Raw genomic sequence first — 16,752 nt, 5'->3', positions numbered from 1 at the left:
TTTTGACCTGAGGGCCACATTGGGTTTCTGAAATTGTATGGAGGGCCGGTTAGGGGAGGCTGTGCCTCCCCAAACAGCGAGGCATGGCCCAACCCCCCGCTCCCTATCCAACTCCCCACTCCTCCCCCTCACTTCTCGCTCCCTGACAGCCCCCCTGTCCCCTGGGGACTCCTGCCCCATCCACCCCTCCCTGTTCCCTGATGGCCCCCTGCTGCCCATACAACCCCCTCCTCCTTCCTGACTGCCCCCATTCAATCACCCTGCTCCCTGCCCATCCCGCCCCCTACCCACACCCCTGCCCCCTGACCGTCCCGCCCCCTATCCGTCCCGCCCTGCGAACTCCCCTGCCCCTCTGTCCAACCCCCTGCTCCCTGCCTCCTTACCATGCTGCCTGGAGCACCTGTGGCTGGCGTCACAGCTGCACCAGGACAGGCAGCCAGGCAGCACAGAGCACCGGGTTAGGCCGGGCTCTGCAGCTGCGCTGCCCAAGGAGCTTGCTGCTCTGCCACCCAGAGCATTGTGCCAGTGGAGCAGTGAGCTGAGGCTGCGGGAGGAGGGGGAACAGCGGAGGAGGGGCTGGGGGCTAACGTCCCGGGCCAGGAGCTCAGGGGCTGGGTAGGATGGTCCCGCAGGCCGGATGTGGCCTGTGGGCCATACCTCTGATCCAGATAGACAAAACAGCAGAATAGCTGCTGCACCATGGATGGCAGCATGGGCTAGCTGCATGAGTTATGTACCCAGGGTCCTAGGCACGGTTGTACTCAGGAGGCAAGCCTGTACCAATGCCCCTGCAGATACACTGCTATTGTTACTTGATCAAAGCCTAACTCAGGTACACCTATGCAAGCTGGAATCACCTCTCCTGAGTGCAGTATAAACATACCCTTAATCTTGGGCTCTGTACATTTCATTTCCTCAGAGGTGTTCAGTTGTCTTGGTAGGTCAAGGATGGAGAGACAGTTTCAACAGAACAGGCTACTGCGAGCACATCACCTCTGCGTTCCCCCTACTAGCACTGAACATGGTTCTGTTGTCAGTTCAAGGTCCTGGTTCTTACCCATTTGATGGCTTTGAAGATCACGGGTCTTGAACTGTCAACAAAACCAGATTGGAAAACAGTGGAGGAACTGGAGCATGGGGTGAGGTATTTGCAGAGGCCTGGCTCATTGAAAGGCAGGCTGCTACATTCTGCTTGAGCTGGAAGCCTCTACATTGTTTTCACCTTCAGCCCCAGAAAGAGGAAGTTGCAGAAATTTAGACTGGAGATGACAAATGCATCAATCACTGGCCAGATTCTTGTCTGAGCAACATTATTTTAAGCAAGCTAGAAGTGAAAGAAGATTTTCACAACTGATGCTATGTGGTTCATCTAGGCTTAGTGAAGAGTCAGAACAAGGCTATGAGACATTGCACCACTTTGATGAATTGAAAAAAGCCTTCAGTGAAGGGGAGGATAACATCCTGGCTAATTCAAAGCACTTCCCCTTTCTGACCAGCATAATTTTGGTCTTGTCCAGAATGAGTTTGAACCAGCTGTTCTCCACCCAGCTACTGATCTCTGACATCTTTGTGATGGCATTGGTTGCCTCCGGAAATGAGCTATACAGCCGAGTGTCATGAACACACTGGAGGCAACGGGGTCTGTGGCATATTACCAACTCTAAGTCGCCTCATGTAGACACTGAAAAGAAGGCTGGTCCAGGATATTTACTTGTGGAACTCTGCAGGGGAGAGTTTATGAAGAACAGCAGCTGCTCATCATCATTTTCTAGGTCCCACTGGGGAGGAATAACTGGAACCATTGCAGTTCAGCAGTTTTCTCCAGCTACATGCATTTTGTGGCACTACATTTCAGCACCTATGTTCAGTGATGAGCTGTCAAAATCTTAACTGGTTCCCTCCTCACCCCGCGAGGGCGTCGTGGCCCACCCCTGCTCCCCAGGACTCCTGCCCATGAGGAGTGGTTCCCCTGCGCCTCCCCCCCCCACGGGTTACCTGCTGCGGCGTGGGCTGCCCTCCTCACGCCCCGCCACCCCAGCTCACCTCCGCTCCCCCTCCCTGGGCCTGAGCGCGAAGCCGCCGCTTGCTTCTCAGCCCTCCCAGGCTTCCCATGACAACAGCTGATTCGCGGGAAGCTGGGGGGGGGGGGGTGGGGGGAGGGCAGAACAGGGCGGCACGTTCAGGGGAGGAAGCGGAGCAGAGGTGAGTTGAGGCCGAGCACAGGGCAGGGCGGGGTACTGCCGGTGGGTGCTCTGCACCTACCAAATTTTCCCCGTGGGTGCTCCAGCCCCGGAACACCCACGGAGTCAGAGCCTAAAGATGCCACTTTTGGCCGGTTGTTAAATTTAGAAGCCCTTTTAGAACCGGGACAACTGGTATCCTCATGGGACAACCGGTTCTAAAAGGGCTTCTACATTTAACAACCGGTTCTAGTGAACTGGTGCGAACCGGCTCCAGCTCACCACTGCCTATGTTGAAAGCTGCAGAGATCAAGTAGTGTAGGTGCTAAGATGTAGCCTGCATCCATTGTCACGAGTAGGTAACCTTGAAGCTCTATTAGTCTTGTCTCCATGGCGCACACCAGTACAGAAGTTGTGAAGCAGCCAGGAATTGACAAATGTGACCTGTTTGATTTTGGCTGTCACTACATTCTCAATGGTTTTGCTTAAAAATCAGTTGCAGAGGTTTTCTTCATCCAGTGTTGATAAAGACTGAGTAAATAAATGCAGATTTCAAGGGACATTTATACCATTTTGGGAACAAATTCTTTCAAATGTCATATATAAAATAGGTTTTTGTTTTACATTTCTTAAAGCAAGGGAAATCTCAGAATCAAAAATTTTAAAAAAAGAGAAGAATCTATTTGGTCGTCTTTTTCCATCCTCAAGGGATGAGCAAATGCAGGACTGTTCCCTACAGAATGCTTTATCCACTTTAGTGTTCAGCGATTCAAACAATGGAGACTTCTCTTTCAAAGTTTAACAGCAATCACTGCTAGTTCATTTCCTCATCCCACCTGGAACACTTTTGCTCCTAATCCCACCTCACTGAATGATCCTAATGAATTCTTCAACATTTAAATCCTTCACATACCTTTTGAAAGTTATATTCTCTTCCCCCAGACAACACATATACAACTTAGTTGCTTTTCAGCTAAGCTATACATTAAAAAACAAACATTCCCTGATTTAAAAAAGCCAGCCCATACATATTTAACTTTTGTTGCTTTTTTCTGAGTTCCCTCCAATTTGTGAGCATATTTCTTATATGACATGCCAGGGAACAGTTTGCAACATTTTAAATGAAGCCCCAACAGGGCATAAAGAGACCATTAGCAACTTAGTTTGTAACTTGTTTCTAAGTGTGCTACTCAGAAATCATTGCTTATTTTATCAATTTCACAACAGAGTTCATTTTCTGTAACTTGCTGTTCAGTAATGACCTAAGACCAAGATTTTCAAAAATAGGAACCTAAAGTCAAGCTTCTATACTCTTATTCAGGCGCTTACAAAAGTGACCAAATTTTCAGAGGTGAGGAGCACCAAGCACCTCCCCTTGAATGGACAATAGGAGTTGTTGACAGATAAGTACTTTTGAAGCATCATGCCACTTAGAAATCTCAATAAGGAGGCTAGACGTCTAATGTTAGGTTCATATTTTAAAACCTTGGACTAGATCTTCTTCAGCACTGGTATCTGCTAAGTATTTATTATGGAATCTCTTTCCGAGATTTAGGCATAATCTGTGTTCATGTTCTACTCATATTTCTAATTTCTCTGCCCTCAATGCTGGTGCTTCCCCCTTCAAATATTACTAAAAGAGATGTTAAAGGAGGACCATGAAGGATCCTATAGCACCCCACTAGACAGTTCCCAAAGCAGATGATCGTTTATTGTATCTTGCTGGTCTACACTACGAGTTTATGTCGGATTTAGCAGCATTAAAACCGAATTAACCCTGCACCCGTCCACACAACGAAGCCATTTTTTCAACATAAAAGGCTCTTAAAACCGATTTCTGTACTTCTCCCCAACAAGGGGATTAGTGCTGAAATTGACATCGCCGTTTCGAATTAGGGTTAGTGTGGACGCAATTTGAAGGTATTGGCCTCCGGGAGCTATCCCACAGTGCACCATTGTGACTGCTCTGGACAGCACTCTGAACTCGGATGCACTGGCTGGGTGTACAGGAAAAGCCCTGGGAACTTTTGAATCTCATGTCCTGTGTGGCCAGGCAAGCTCATCAGCACAGGTGACCATGCAAAGCTCATCAGCACAGGTAACCATGCAGTCCCAGAATCGAAAAAGAGCTCCAGCATGGACCGAATGGGAGGTACTGGATCTGATCGCTGGACTATGCGCCAAAAGACGAAATGCCAAAACATTTCAAAAAATCTCAGAGGCCATGAGGGACAGAGGCTACATCAGGGACGCAACACAGTGCCGCGTGAAACTTAAGGAGCTCAGACAAGCATACCAGAAAACCAAAGAATCAAATGGACGCTCCAGGACAGAGCCCCAGACATGCTGCCTCTATGCTGAGCTGCATGCAATTTGGGGGGAAGGGGAGGCGCCGGGGCGCCACCACTACCCCACCCCTGCCCGTGGACTCCGATGATGGGAGACCGATGATGGGGTACTCTCCGCCATGCCTGAGGGATCTTCCCTGATACCAGCCAGGCGGTGGGGGGAGGGGAAAAGCCATCATCCCAGAGAATTGGATGGGGGGAGTGGGTTAGTTTGGTTTCTGCTGCTGCACTTTAACAGGAAAACCGCAGCACTAAATGGCCAACTCAACGGGCTTTGCTTGGTATGGGAAAGGAGGGTGCTGCTGTTATGAAGGTTGCAGAAGCCAAAAGACTATGGCTTACCCTGGCCGCCTGCGCGCCGAATTCTGTTGCCCGGCCCTGCGTGCGTGACCTCTAACACCAAAGCCACAGGCACTCAATATAAGATGCAAAATGTGACCTTGTACCAAAATCACATGTGCTATGTAATGTGAATAGTGTTGTTCACTGTGAAAGAGTATAGCCATTGCTCTGTAAAATGTATCTTTTTAAATACTTCACTCCCTTTTTTTCCTCCAGCAGCTGCAAGTGTTTCAAGCCGCCGTCCTCCGTCCCAAAGGCTATCTCAGATAAGGCGTCGAAAAAAAAAGCACACGCGATGAAATGTTCTCTGAGCTCATGCAGTCGTCCGGCACTGACAGAGCTGTGTGGAGGGACACAATGGCAGAGTACAGGACAGTGGCCGATGAACGTGAGGAGAGGTGGCGGCAGGAAGATCAGAGGAGGCATGAGGCACCGCTGGGGCTACTGTGGAATCAAACGGACATGCTCTGGCATCTGGTGGAGGTTCATGAACGGCAGGAGGATCACAGACTGCCGCTGCAGCCCCTGCTTAACCGCCCTCTCTCCTCCCCAAGTTCCATAGCCTCCTCACCCAGATGCCCAAGAATGCGGGGGGGGGGGAGGGGGGGCACTCCGGGCACCTGACCACTTCACCCCAGTGGACAGCCCAAGCAACAGAAGGCTGTCATTCAACAAGTAGCTTTTTCCTTCCCTCCTCCCACACCCCACCTGGGCTACCTTGTGAGTTATCTCCCTATTTTTATAATCAATTGATAAAGAATACATGTTTTTTAAATGATAGTGACTATTTCCTTTGCAAGCAAGCTGTGATCGAAGGGGGAGGGCAGGTGGCTTACAGGGAATTTAGAGGCAACCAAGGGGACGGGTTTTCATCAAGGAGAAACAAACAGAAGTGTCACACAGTACCCTGGCCAATCATGAAACTGGTTTTCAAAGCTTCTCTGATGCGCAGCGCTTCCTGCTGTGTTCTTCTAACTGCCCTGGTGTCTGGATGCGCGTATTCAGCGGCCAGGCGATTTGCATCAACCTCCCACCCTGTCATAAAAGTCTCCCCCCTACTCTCACAGAGATTGTGGAGCACACAGCCAGCAGGAATAACAATGGGAATATTGATTTCGCGGAGGTCTGAGCGAGTCAGTAAACTGCGCCAGCGATCCTTTAAACATCCAAATGCACACACTACCACCATTCTGCACTTGCTCAGACTATAGTTGAACAGCTCCTTACTACTGTCCAGGATGCCTGTGTATGGCTTCATGAGCCAGGGCATTAAGGGGTAGGCTGGGTCCCCAAGGATAACTATAGGCATTTCAACATCCCCAACAGTTATTTTCTGGTCTGGGAAGTAAATCCCTTCCTGCAGCCATTTAAACAGACCAGAGTTCCTGAAGACACGAGCGTCATGGACCTTTCCCAGCCATCCCATGCTGATGTTGGTGAAACGTCCCTTGTGATCCAATATTGCTTGCAGCACCATTGAAAAGTACCCCTTGCAGTTTATGTACTGGCTACTCTGGTGGTCCGGTCCCAAGATAGGGATATGTGTTCCGTCTATAGCCCCACCATAGTTTGGGAATCCCATTGCAGCAAAGCCACTAGTATGACATGCACATTTCCCAGAGTCACTACCTTTGATAGAAGCAGCTCAATGATTGCATTGGCTACTTGCATCACAGCAACCCCCGGAGTAGATTTGCCCACTCCAAATTGATTCCCGACTGAGTGGTAGCTGTCTGGCATTGCAAGCTTCCACAAGGCTATTGCCACTTGCTTGTGAACTGTGAGGGCTGCTCTCATCTTGGTATTCTTGAGCTTCAGGGCAGGGGAAAGCAAGTCACAAAGGTCCATAAAAGTGCCCTTATGCATGCAAAAGTTTTGGAGCCACTGGGAATCATCCCAGACCTGCAACACTATGCGGTCCCACCACTCTGTGCTTGTTTCCCAGGCCCAGAATCGGTGTTCCAAGGCATGACCCTGCCCCATTAACACCATGATCTCCAAACTGCAGGGGGAACGCGGTTTTAGAGAAAAGTGTGTTCATGTCCTCATCACCGCCCTTCCGTCGCCTCCTTGCCTGGTTTTTCAGGTGCTGATTCTGCATGAACTGCACGATAATGCGCGAGGTGTTTACAATGGTCATAACTGGTGCGGTGAGCTGAACGGGCTCCATGCTTGCTGTACTATGGCGTCTGCTCTTACTCTGGCAATCCAGGGAAAAAGGCACAAAACGATTGTTTGCCGTTGCTCTGACGGAGGGAGGGGCGACTGACAACATGTCTTACAGGGTTGGCTTACAGAGAATTAAAATCAACAAAGGGGGTGGCTTTGCGAGAAACAGAATGGCCCCCTCAAGGATAGAACTCAAAACCTCAAGGATAGAGCTCAAAACTGGGTTTAGCAGGCCGTTGATTTCACGGAGGGAGGGAGGAGAAAATGAATACAAAAACAAATCTGGTCTATTTTTTGGTTTGATCCACTTCATCTACCTTTATGCATCTTGCTGGCAGCAGACTGTGCAGTACGTCCGCTAGCCATCATCATCTCCTGGGTGCTCAGCGGAAGACAGTGCAGTATGACTGCTAGCCATCATCATCTCCTGGCTGCTCATTAAAAGACGGTGCAGTAGGACTGCCGGTAGGACTGAATTGCCATGAGATGAAACTCAAAAGGGTAATGACCTGGCTGAGTCACTCCCATGTTTACCCAGGCGCCCCGACCTCATCGAGGTCGGTTAAAAGAGCACCCAGGAATACGTCGACGACGGCTACCAGGCATACTGCACTGTCTGCTGCCAAAAGGCAATAAGCTGCTGCTGTGTAGCAATGCAGTACTGCGCCTGCCAGCACCCAGGAGACATATGGTGATGGTTAGCTGAGCGGGCTCCATGCTTGCCAGGGTATGGCATCTGCACAGGTAACCCAGGAAAAAAGGCGCAAAACGATTGTCTGCCATTGCTTTCACGGAGGGAGGGAAGGGGGGCCTGACGATATGTACCCAGAACCACCTGTGACAATGTTTTAGCCCCATCAGGCATTGGGACTTCTACCCAGAATTCAAATGGGCAGTGGAGACTGCGGGAACTATGGGATAGCTACCCACGGTGCAATGCTCCGGAAGTTGACGGTTGCCTCAGTACTTTGGACGCACTCCGCCAACTACATACACTTAGAGCATTTGCATGGGGACACACACAATCGACTGTATAAAAACGCTTTCTACAAAACCAACTTCTATAAATTCGACCTAATTTCCTAGTGTAGACAAATCTTTATGTACAACTAAATCTTTCAGGTAATTTTCAATCCAGATGACAATGTTCATATGCATACCAAAAAGACAGTTTTCCAGTCAGACTGCATGGCACTTTATACCTTACTAAAGTTCACATATAATTATTGCATTATGTCATCCGTCACTTCTGTTAATTTGATCAACAAAAATAACAATTTTCTCAACATGATTTGTTCTTTGCAAAGCTATGCTATTTAGTGTTTATTTTTCTGTTCTCTTCTAAATAGTTACAGACAGTTCTTCCATTATTTTACTAAGGAATGAAGTTAGTTTTGCCAGACAGCAACTGTCAAGACTGAGCATTATGTACAGCAATTGCTCTTTTTGATTCCTCTAGTACAGGGGTGGGCAAACTTTTTGGCCAGAGCACCACATCTGGTTATGGAAATTGCATGGCGGACCATGAATGCTCACAAAATTGGGGGTTGGGGTGCAGGAGGGCTCCAGCTGGGGGTGCGGGCTCTGGGGTGCGGTTGGGGGTGCAGGAGGGTGCTCCGGGCTGGGACCAAGGGGTTCAGAGGGCGGGAGGGGGAATCAGGACTGGGGCAGGGGGGCGGGCTCCGGGCGATGCTTACCTCCAGCAGCTCCCAGAATCAGTGGCATGTCCTCCTCTGGCTCCTACATGGAGGCACAGCCAGGCAGCTCTGTGCGCTGCCCTGTGAGCAGGCGCCGCCCCTGCAGCTCCCACTGGCTGCGGTTCCCGGGCCAATGGGAGCTGCGGGGGCGGTGTCTGGGGTGGGGTCAGCATATGGAGCTCCCTGGCTACCCCTATGTATAGGGACTGGAGGGAGGACATGCCACTGCTTCCAGGAGCCGTGCGGAGTGGGGCAAGACCCTGATCCCACTCCCTGGCTGGAGTGCCAGAGGGGAGCAAGCCCCAGACCCCACTTCCCGGCGGGAGCTCGAGGGCCGGATTAAAATGTCTGGAGGGCTGGATGTGGTCCCCAGGCCATAGTTTGCCCACCTCTGCTCTAGTACCTCCCTAGTTCTCTATGACTTGTCAAAAGCAATGGTCAGTTCAAGAATGTACATTAGCAAATTCCCTTAAAGACCTGGGATGTATGTTATCCAGACTTGCTGATTTGTATATATTCAAATTGTCCAAGTATTCCCATATGTGCTTTTTATCAAAAATTAGAAACTAGTAAAATATATCTTTGCTTTATCAAACTTTGGAAAACTAATGTGCAAATTACTTGAAATTTTCTAACTGTTTTTATTTCCAGAACACCTTTGAATTCCACAATTTGCATGGAACACATTTTTATAGGAGTTTTTAAAACTGAAAATAATTGGAAACAGAACCCTAACTATGGGTTGCAAACTGAGATTACACAATAGGACGAACGGTATCAGTAGAATTAATTTTTAAAAAGCCAAGTGATTTTAAATCTTATTTTCTAACACTAAAGAAAGTAAGAATTTTCTTAAATCTTTAGCTTTAATCTTAGGGCTTGTCTACACTTACCAGAGGATCGACTTTGCAGTGATCGCTGCATTGGCCGTCAATTTAGCGGGTCTAGGGAAGACCTGCTAAATCGACTGCCGATTGCTCTCCCGTTGACTCCTATACTCCACCATATCAAGAAGAGTAAGGGGAGTCAGATTTACTTTTCCCTTTAGTGTAGACAAGGCTTAAATGTCAATGTATTATTACATCCACAATACCTATCCTAGAAATAAAAAGCATTTATTGTATACAGTACACCCAAGCTATAACAAAAGAGACCCACAGTGGGGGGGAAGGGGAGGCAATAACTCCTCCAGCCCCGTCGCAGTGGTGGGGCTCAAGGTGGGATCCAGGGACCAGGTTCATTATATCTGAAGGTTTGTTATTATGAAGGGCATTATAGAGAGGGTGTACTGTAGTAGTAAATTAGTAGGAAAGTTATTTCAAGATATTGTACTATTATTGGCACTAAGGATTTTAAATTAAGAGCTAAACCAGGAATATACTATACACTGAAAACTTTACTCCTAGTTTTAAATGGGGTTAAATTTGACATGTCGATTAAATATAAATAGCTATACTACAAATCATTATTCCCAACTTACCTGGAGCTAGTCCAGCAGTAGCAGGACTTCCCATGGAAGGGTGAGAGAACAAGGCTTGAGAGAAGGCAGACATACTTGACTGAGACACATTATTCAGCCTGGAAGTTGATCCACCTTTTGGAATAAACTCACTTGCAGTAGGATTTGGTGTCTGTTTAAAAATCAAATACAGTAAGTTAATGTTTATTTCAAGTGTGAAAATATAGATAATGCCTATTAAGCTCAAAAAACTTTCTAAGCAAGTATATCAGAGGGTAGGGGACATTTTAAAGATTTGCATACAGCTTGTCTGAATAGATATAGAAAACTACATTGCATAAACAGATTTTAAAGTTACCTTCTACCTTACATCTTAAGTAGCATTATTGTGCTAGCCTTATGAACATCTGAGTTACGAATTTATAGAACATCTTTGCAAAAGATTTCTCAAAAATCTCTTATATTTTAGTATTATGGACCTTTTGAGAACAGACTTTGTAATGGGAAAGCCCTAACATCGCTGCACAGATTGGCACTACACTGAAGTATTTTAGGGAACTAGACTGCTGAAAGTACCTCAGAACTGAGAAAGAGTTTCAAATTTAAGTTGTAAAAACCACTTCTACTAAAGAAAGGTCATTTCTTTCTCTGTTTCAAACAGGTTTGTGTGTTTCTTTTTTGGGGAAGTACAGCTCCCTTCTGATTTAGGCCATGTCTACACTACCACTTATGTTGGCAAAACTTATATCACTCAAGGGTGTAAAAAAACCACACTGCTGAGGGCCACAAGTTTTGCTGACATAAGTGGTAGCGTGCACAGCACTATGCCAGAGGGAGAGCTTTTCCCGCCAACATAGCGACCACCTCTCAGGTGTGGTTTAATTATGTTGACAGGAAAGATCTCTCCCGTTGGCACAGAGCAGCTACACAAGAGATCTTACAGCAACAGCTGTAAGGTCTCCAGTGTAGACATAGACTAAGTTATTTACATAGCACCTTTAACAAACTGCTAGTTGCTACACCATAGACAATATAGATTCATAGATACTAAGGTCAGAAGGGACCATTATGATCATCTAGTCCGACCTCCTGCACAACGCAGGCCACAGAATCTCACCCACCCACTCGTGCGAAAAACCTCTTACCTATGTCTGAGCTACTGAAGTCCTCAAATCGTGGTTTAAAGACTTCAAGGAGCAGAGAATCCTCCAGCAAGTGACCTCTGCCTCATGCTACAGAGGAAGGCGAAAAACCTCCAGGGCCTCTTCCAATCTGCCCTGGAGGAAAATTCCTTCCCGACCCCAAATATGGCGATCAGCTAAACCCTGAGCATATGGGCAAGATTCACCAGCCAGATACCCAGGAAAGAATTTTCTGTAGTAACTCAAATCCCATCCCATCACAGGCTATTAGGCCTATTTACCATGAATAGTTAAAGATCAATAAATTACCAAAAATCACGTTATCCCATCATACCATCTCCTCTATAAACTTATCGAGTTTAATCTTAAAGCCAAATAGGTCTTTTGCCCCCACTGCTTCCCTTGGAAGGCTATTCCAAAACTTCACTCCTCTGATGGTTAGAAACCTTTGTCTAATTACAGGTCTAAACTTCCCAATGACCAGCTTATATCCATTTGTTCTTATGTCCACACTGGTACTGAGCTTAAATAATTCCTCTCCCTCTCCGGTATTTATCCCTCTGGTATATTTATAGAGAGCAATCATATCTCCCCTCAACCTTCTTTTAGTTAGGCTAAACAAGCCAAGCTCCTTGAGTCTCCTTTCATAAGACAGGTTTTCCATTCCACAAATCATCCTAGTAGCCCTTCTCTGTACCTGTTCCAGTTTGAATTCATCCTTCTTAAACATAGGAGACCAGAACTGCACACACTATTCCAGGTGAGGTCTCACCAGTGCCTTGTATAATGGTACTAAAACCTCCTTATCTCTTCTGGAAATACCTTGTCTGATGCATCCCAAGACTGCATTAGCTTTTTTTCACGGCCATATCACATTGGTGGCTCATAGTCATCCTATGATCAACCAATACTCCGAGGTCCTTCTCCTCCTCCGTTACTTCTAATTGATGCATCCCCAGCTTATAACTAAAATTCTTGTTATTAATCCCTAAATGCATAACCTTACACTTCTCACTATTAAATTTCATCCTATTACAATTACTCCAGTTTACAAGGTCATCCAAATCTTTCTGTATGATTTCCCGGTCCTTCTCTAAATTGGCAATACCTCCCAGCTTTGTACCATCAGCAAACTTTATTAGAACACTCCCACTTCTTGTGCTGAGGTCAGTAATAAAAAGATTAAATAAGATTGGTCCCAAAACCGATCGCTGAGGAACTCCCCTGGTAACCTCCCTCCAGCCTGACAGTTCACCTTTTAGTAGGACCCGCTGTAGTCTCCCTATTAACCAATTCCTTATCCACCTTTCAATTTTCATATTGATCCCCATCTTTTCCAGTTTAACTTATAATTCCCCATGTGGCACGGTATCAAACGCCTTACTGAAATCTAGGTAAATTAGATCCACTGCGTTTCCTTTGTCTAAAAATTCTGCTGCTTTCTCAAAGAAGGAGATCAGGTTGGCTTGGCATGATCTACCTTTTGTAAAACCATGTTGCATTCTGTCCCATTTACCATCGACCTCAATGTCCTTAACTACTTTCTCCTTCAAAATTTTTTCCACAACCTTACATACTACAGATGTCAAACTAACAGGCCTATAATTACCCGGATCACATTTTTTTCCTTTCTTAAAAATAGGAACTATGTTAGCAATTCTCCAATCATACGGTACAACCCCTGAGTTTACAGATTCATTAAAAATTCTTGTTAATGGCCTTGCAATTTCATGTGCCAATTCCTTTGATATTCTTGGATGAAGATTATCTGGGGCCCCTGATTTAGTCCCATTAAGCTGTTCAAGTTTCGCTTCTACCTCAGATATGGTAATATCTACCTCCATATCCTCATTCCCATTTGTCATGCTACCATTATCCCCAAGATCCTCTTTAGCCTTATTAAAGGCTGAGGCAAAGTATTTGTTTAGATATTGGGCCATGCCTAGATTATCCTTGACCTCCACTCCATCCTCAGTGTTTAGCGGTCCCACTTCTTCTTTCTTTGTTTTCTTCTTATTTATAGGGCTATAGAACCTTTTACTATTGGTTTTAATTCCTTTTGCAAGGTCCAGCTCTACTTGACTTTAAGCCTGTCTCACTTTATCCCTAAATGTTCTGACTTCAATAAGGTAGCTTTCCTTGCTGACCCCTCTCATCTTCCACTCCCTGTATGCTTTCTGCTTTTCCTTAATAACCTCTCTGAGATGCTTGCTCGTCCAGCGTGGTCTACAACTCCTGCCTATGAATTTTTTCCCCTTTCTTGGGATGCAGGCTTCCGATAGCTTCTGCAGCTTTGATTTAAAGTAATCCCAGGCTTCCTCTGCCTTTAGATCCATAAATTCTTCAGTCCAATCCACTTCCCTAACTAATTTCCTTAATTTTTGAAAGTCAGCCCTTTTGAAATCAAAAACCCTAGTTGCAGATTTATTTTTGTTAATCCTTCCATTCAGTGTGAACTGAATTAGCTCATGATCGCTCGAACCAAGATTGTCCCCTACAACAGGCAACAGTTGAACACCCTGAAGTAAGCAAGGCATTTGAACACTTTCTTTAAAACAATTAAAATTATTGGTTTTGAACTTGCATTTTAAAAAAGTATGTTTTTCATAGGAGAAAAAATATAAACTGGTTCTAGATGGGCATAAAGTACACTACAGGATATCCATCTAAAATAAACTTAAGTGGACAGAAAACATGTGAAGTTAAGAGTAGAAAATAAAAATAAAAATGAACAAAATTCTACAAGCAGAGGTGTATAACCTGAAGATCATTAAGTGTTAGTTGGCAAATTTAAGTATACATTCTCAAATTCAAAGGGAACTGCTACAATTGCCTGAATAAAAGAGGTAAAAAGAGTGAAAAAAATCAGAAAGAATACGTTAGCAGCAGAACTTTGAATGGACAGCAGGCTGTTGACAAGGTAATGGTTGACAAAAAACAAAACTAAAAAACCCACACCCTCACAGCAATTAAATGAGGTATGGACCATACTTTAGGCAGTTGAAATAAAAGATTACGAGTTTTATAATTTAGATTAGTTAAGTTACTAAGTTGTACACTTTTCCACAAAAGTGAGAAAACCAAGTCCCAAAGAAAATCATTTGTTCATTTCACACACATTAGACGGAAGACATGACAACAAAGATGGACGCTGAAGAAAATCATTGAAAACATTGTTTTAAATGCTTCTGGTATTACAAATAAATTAAAAGAAATGAGCCTCCAGTTAGACACTTCAGCCACACTGTGGAATATAATATTTGAAACTACTAGAAAGGAAGGCTAAATCTGGACACTGCAACAAGATAGATAATACTCAAAAATTTAAAATCACAAAAAATAGTCCAACAGCCAGCAACGGATTTGGAATGGAGCTCTGTTGCATTCCTACATTCCAGCCCTATGACCAAGATAAATTCATACCAAAAAATAATCTGTTTTAGGTAGGAGTCAATTTGTGCATATGTGTGAATATTAAATATGAAGCACAGTCAATAGAGAACTGTCCTATTTTAGTCACAACCAAAAGTGCAGACAGGAGAATTAAAATACCTGGACTCATAAGGGTACAAAGGTGTTCATCTACAATGCTAAAGGAGTTGTAAAGTCTGGGTAACGAAAAAAAATCAATAAAATCTAAACCAAGACAGGAAAATAAAATGAAAGTTAATTATAACCGGCAATTTTAAATGCATTTAAACGCAAAGGGAAAGTTCTAGACAGACACCTGAACGTTTTAGGTAGAGGAATAACTGTAGAATGAAATATGGTCTTTAACAGCCTGAAGTAAGATCAGGCAAACATGCATGTAGTCAGTTAGATGAAGAGACTGCAGAAAGTGAAGAGAAAGAGGATGCACTGAGGGGAAAAATAGTTTTCAAATACAATACTACTACTGTAAATTCATCAAGCAACATCATTCAAACAGTGTCTGAAAACAGGTGAAAAGCTTGTAGAATCAAATTAAATTGCATCATCTCAAAGAATGACAAAGTCCATAGAAAAATAGTTTACAGTTACAAGCAGATCATGAACCCTTCATGTCTACAATACTGTGATGAAAATTCTACCATGTCAAAACATTTTGTGAAATTAAAACACCTGTCCTTCAATGAACAAAAACAAAATGCAGTCAAAACCAAAAATGCATCCAAGAAACTCTGATCAGCAAAAATTCCCTACTGCCTCCTAAAAAGTGGGCAACTTCCAAAAACCCACAAGTGATTAATACTTAACTCCCTCAGCTCAAATGGAAGCCCATTCTACTGTCTATAAAATCATACCACTGTAAATTCCTAAATATATTACACAAATTTAGGTACCCAAGTTCTGGTCTGTATAACAGCAACCAGTAGGTTCAAACATTTTAAAATGAAATTCTACTCCGAATGTTCCCACTTTTGTCACTCTATGAATACTTCAGTTTATCCAAATTAGGTGGCTGCATCTGGATGCTATTCTCCATATATAATCTAAATAGTACTTTATAATGAAACTGCAAAAAAAATACCCTTGATTTGACATTATATCGCTTGATGAATAGCAATATCCTATTGGCCTTTTTAGTCACTCACTCACTCACCTGCCTCTTCTATGCTGGTCAAAGAAGAGATTTGAGGATTTAAACATGCTTCCAATTTCTAACCCACTTGGCTCCATACCCATTGATCAGAAAAACAAGTAGGTTAAAATTCTGATTATAATGGTTTATAACAGTAAAACGTTCTATACAGTCACAAACAAGCAATATTTTTTAATAATTTAATATATCATGATCAGGAAATCGGACGTTTAGTTCCCAGAGCTTGCTTAACTGCCATGTTACACACAAGTTGACAAAAGCTTTTAAGAACAGACAAATTTCCTGAATGTGTAAGCTCTCAGCTATAGTGCCACATTATATTAGTGTGATTTTTCTGCGTCCGAGTTCCTTGTTACATGTGCATCTTTAATTTGTAATCACTTGAAATCAATGAAATTTTATTTCATTTTCTGGCTTTTAGATATATGACTACATGTTTAAAATAGACAAGCTGCACATTCAAAATGGTCAAGAAAGTGACATATCACTGTTACTTGTCTATGCTTGCTATTCATTTCAGTGTTCTTTTCCAAACTTCACAAAATGTACTCAATGCTAACTACCAGGTATATGCTAATTTTGAATGAAAGATTAAGAAATCAGTTATTAATGCTCTAAGTAAGTACCCAAGAAGGTTCTTATACCTGAAAAAACATCCTTGTCAAACTCTGGCAACTCAAAACACCAAATTAAATTTTAAGAAACTTTTGATTAAGTCTGAGTCAATAATAAGCCCAAGTCAAGAGTTTTCAGCCCAAAAGGGGATGGGATTGCTTTAAATAGTCAGAAAGAAAACAAGTGCATCACTACAGTTTTATGTGGATTAGTTTAAC

At 44.2% G+C, this 16,752-nt stretch overlaps 1 protein-coding gene across 1 annotated transcript in view; it reads right to left on the bottom strand.

Annotated features, from left to right (window-relative positions):
• Window positions 1-16,752, bottom strand: part of PAN3 (poly(A) specific ribonuclease subunit PAN3) — a 119,512-nt gene that overhangs the window by 38,256 nt on the left and 64,504 nt on the right. Inside the window, exon 6 of the mRNA XM_077809871.1 lies at window positions 10,217-10,367. Coding sequence (XP_077665997.1) covers window positions 10,217-10,367 — 151 coding nt within the window. The remainder of the gene's footprint in view (window positions 1-10,216; window positions 10,368-16,752) is intronic.

The sequence above is a fragment of the Eretmochelys imbricata genome, chromosome 1, assembly GCF_965152235.1.
Source record: "Eretmochelys imbricata isolate rEreImb1 chromosome 1, rEreImb1.hap1, whole genome shotgun sequence".
NCBI lineage: Eukaryota > Metazoa > Chordata > Testudines > Cheloniidae > Eretmochelys > Eretmochelys imbricata.
The sequence above is the reverse complement of the archived record's forward strand: the minus strand, read 5'-3'. Positions and strand labels throughout refer to the sequence as shown.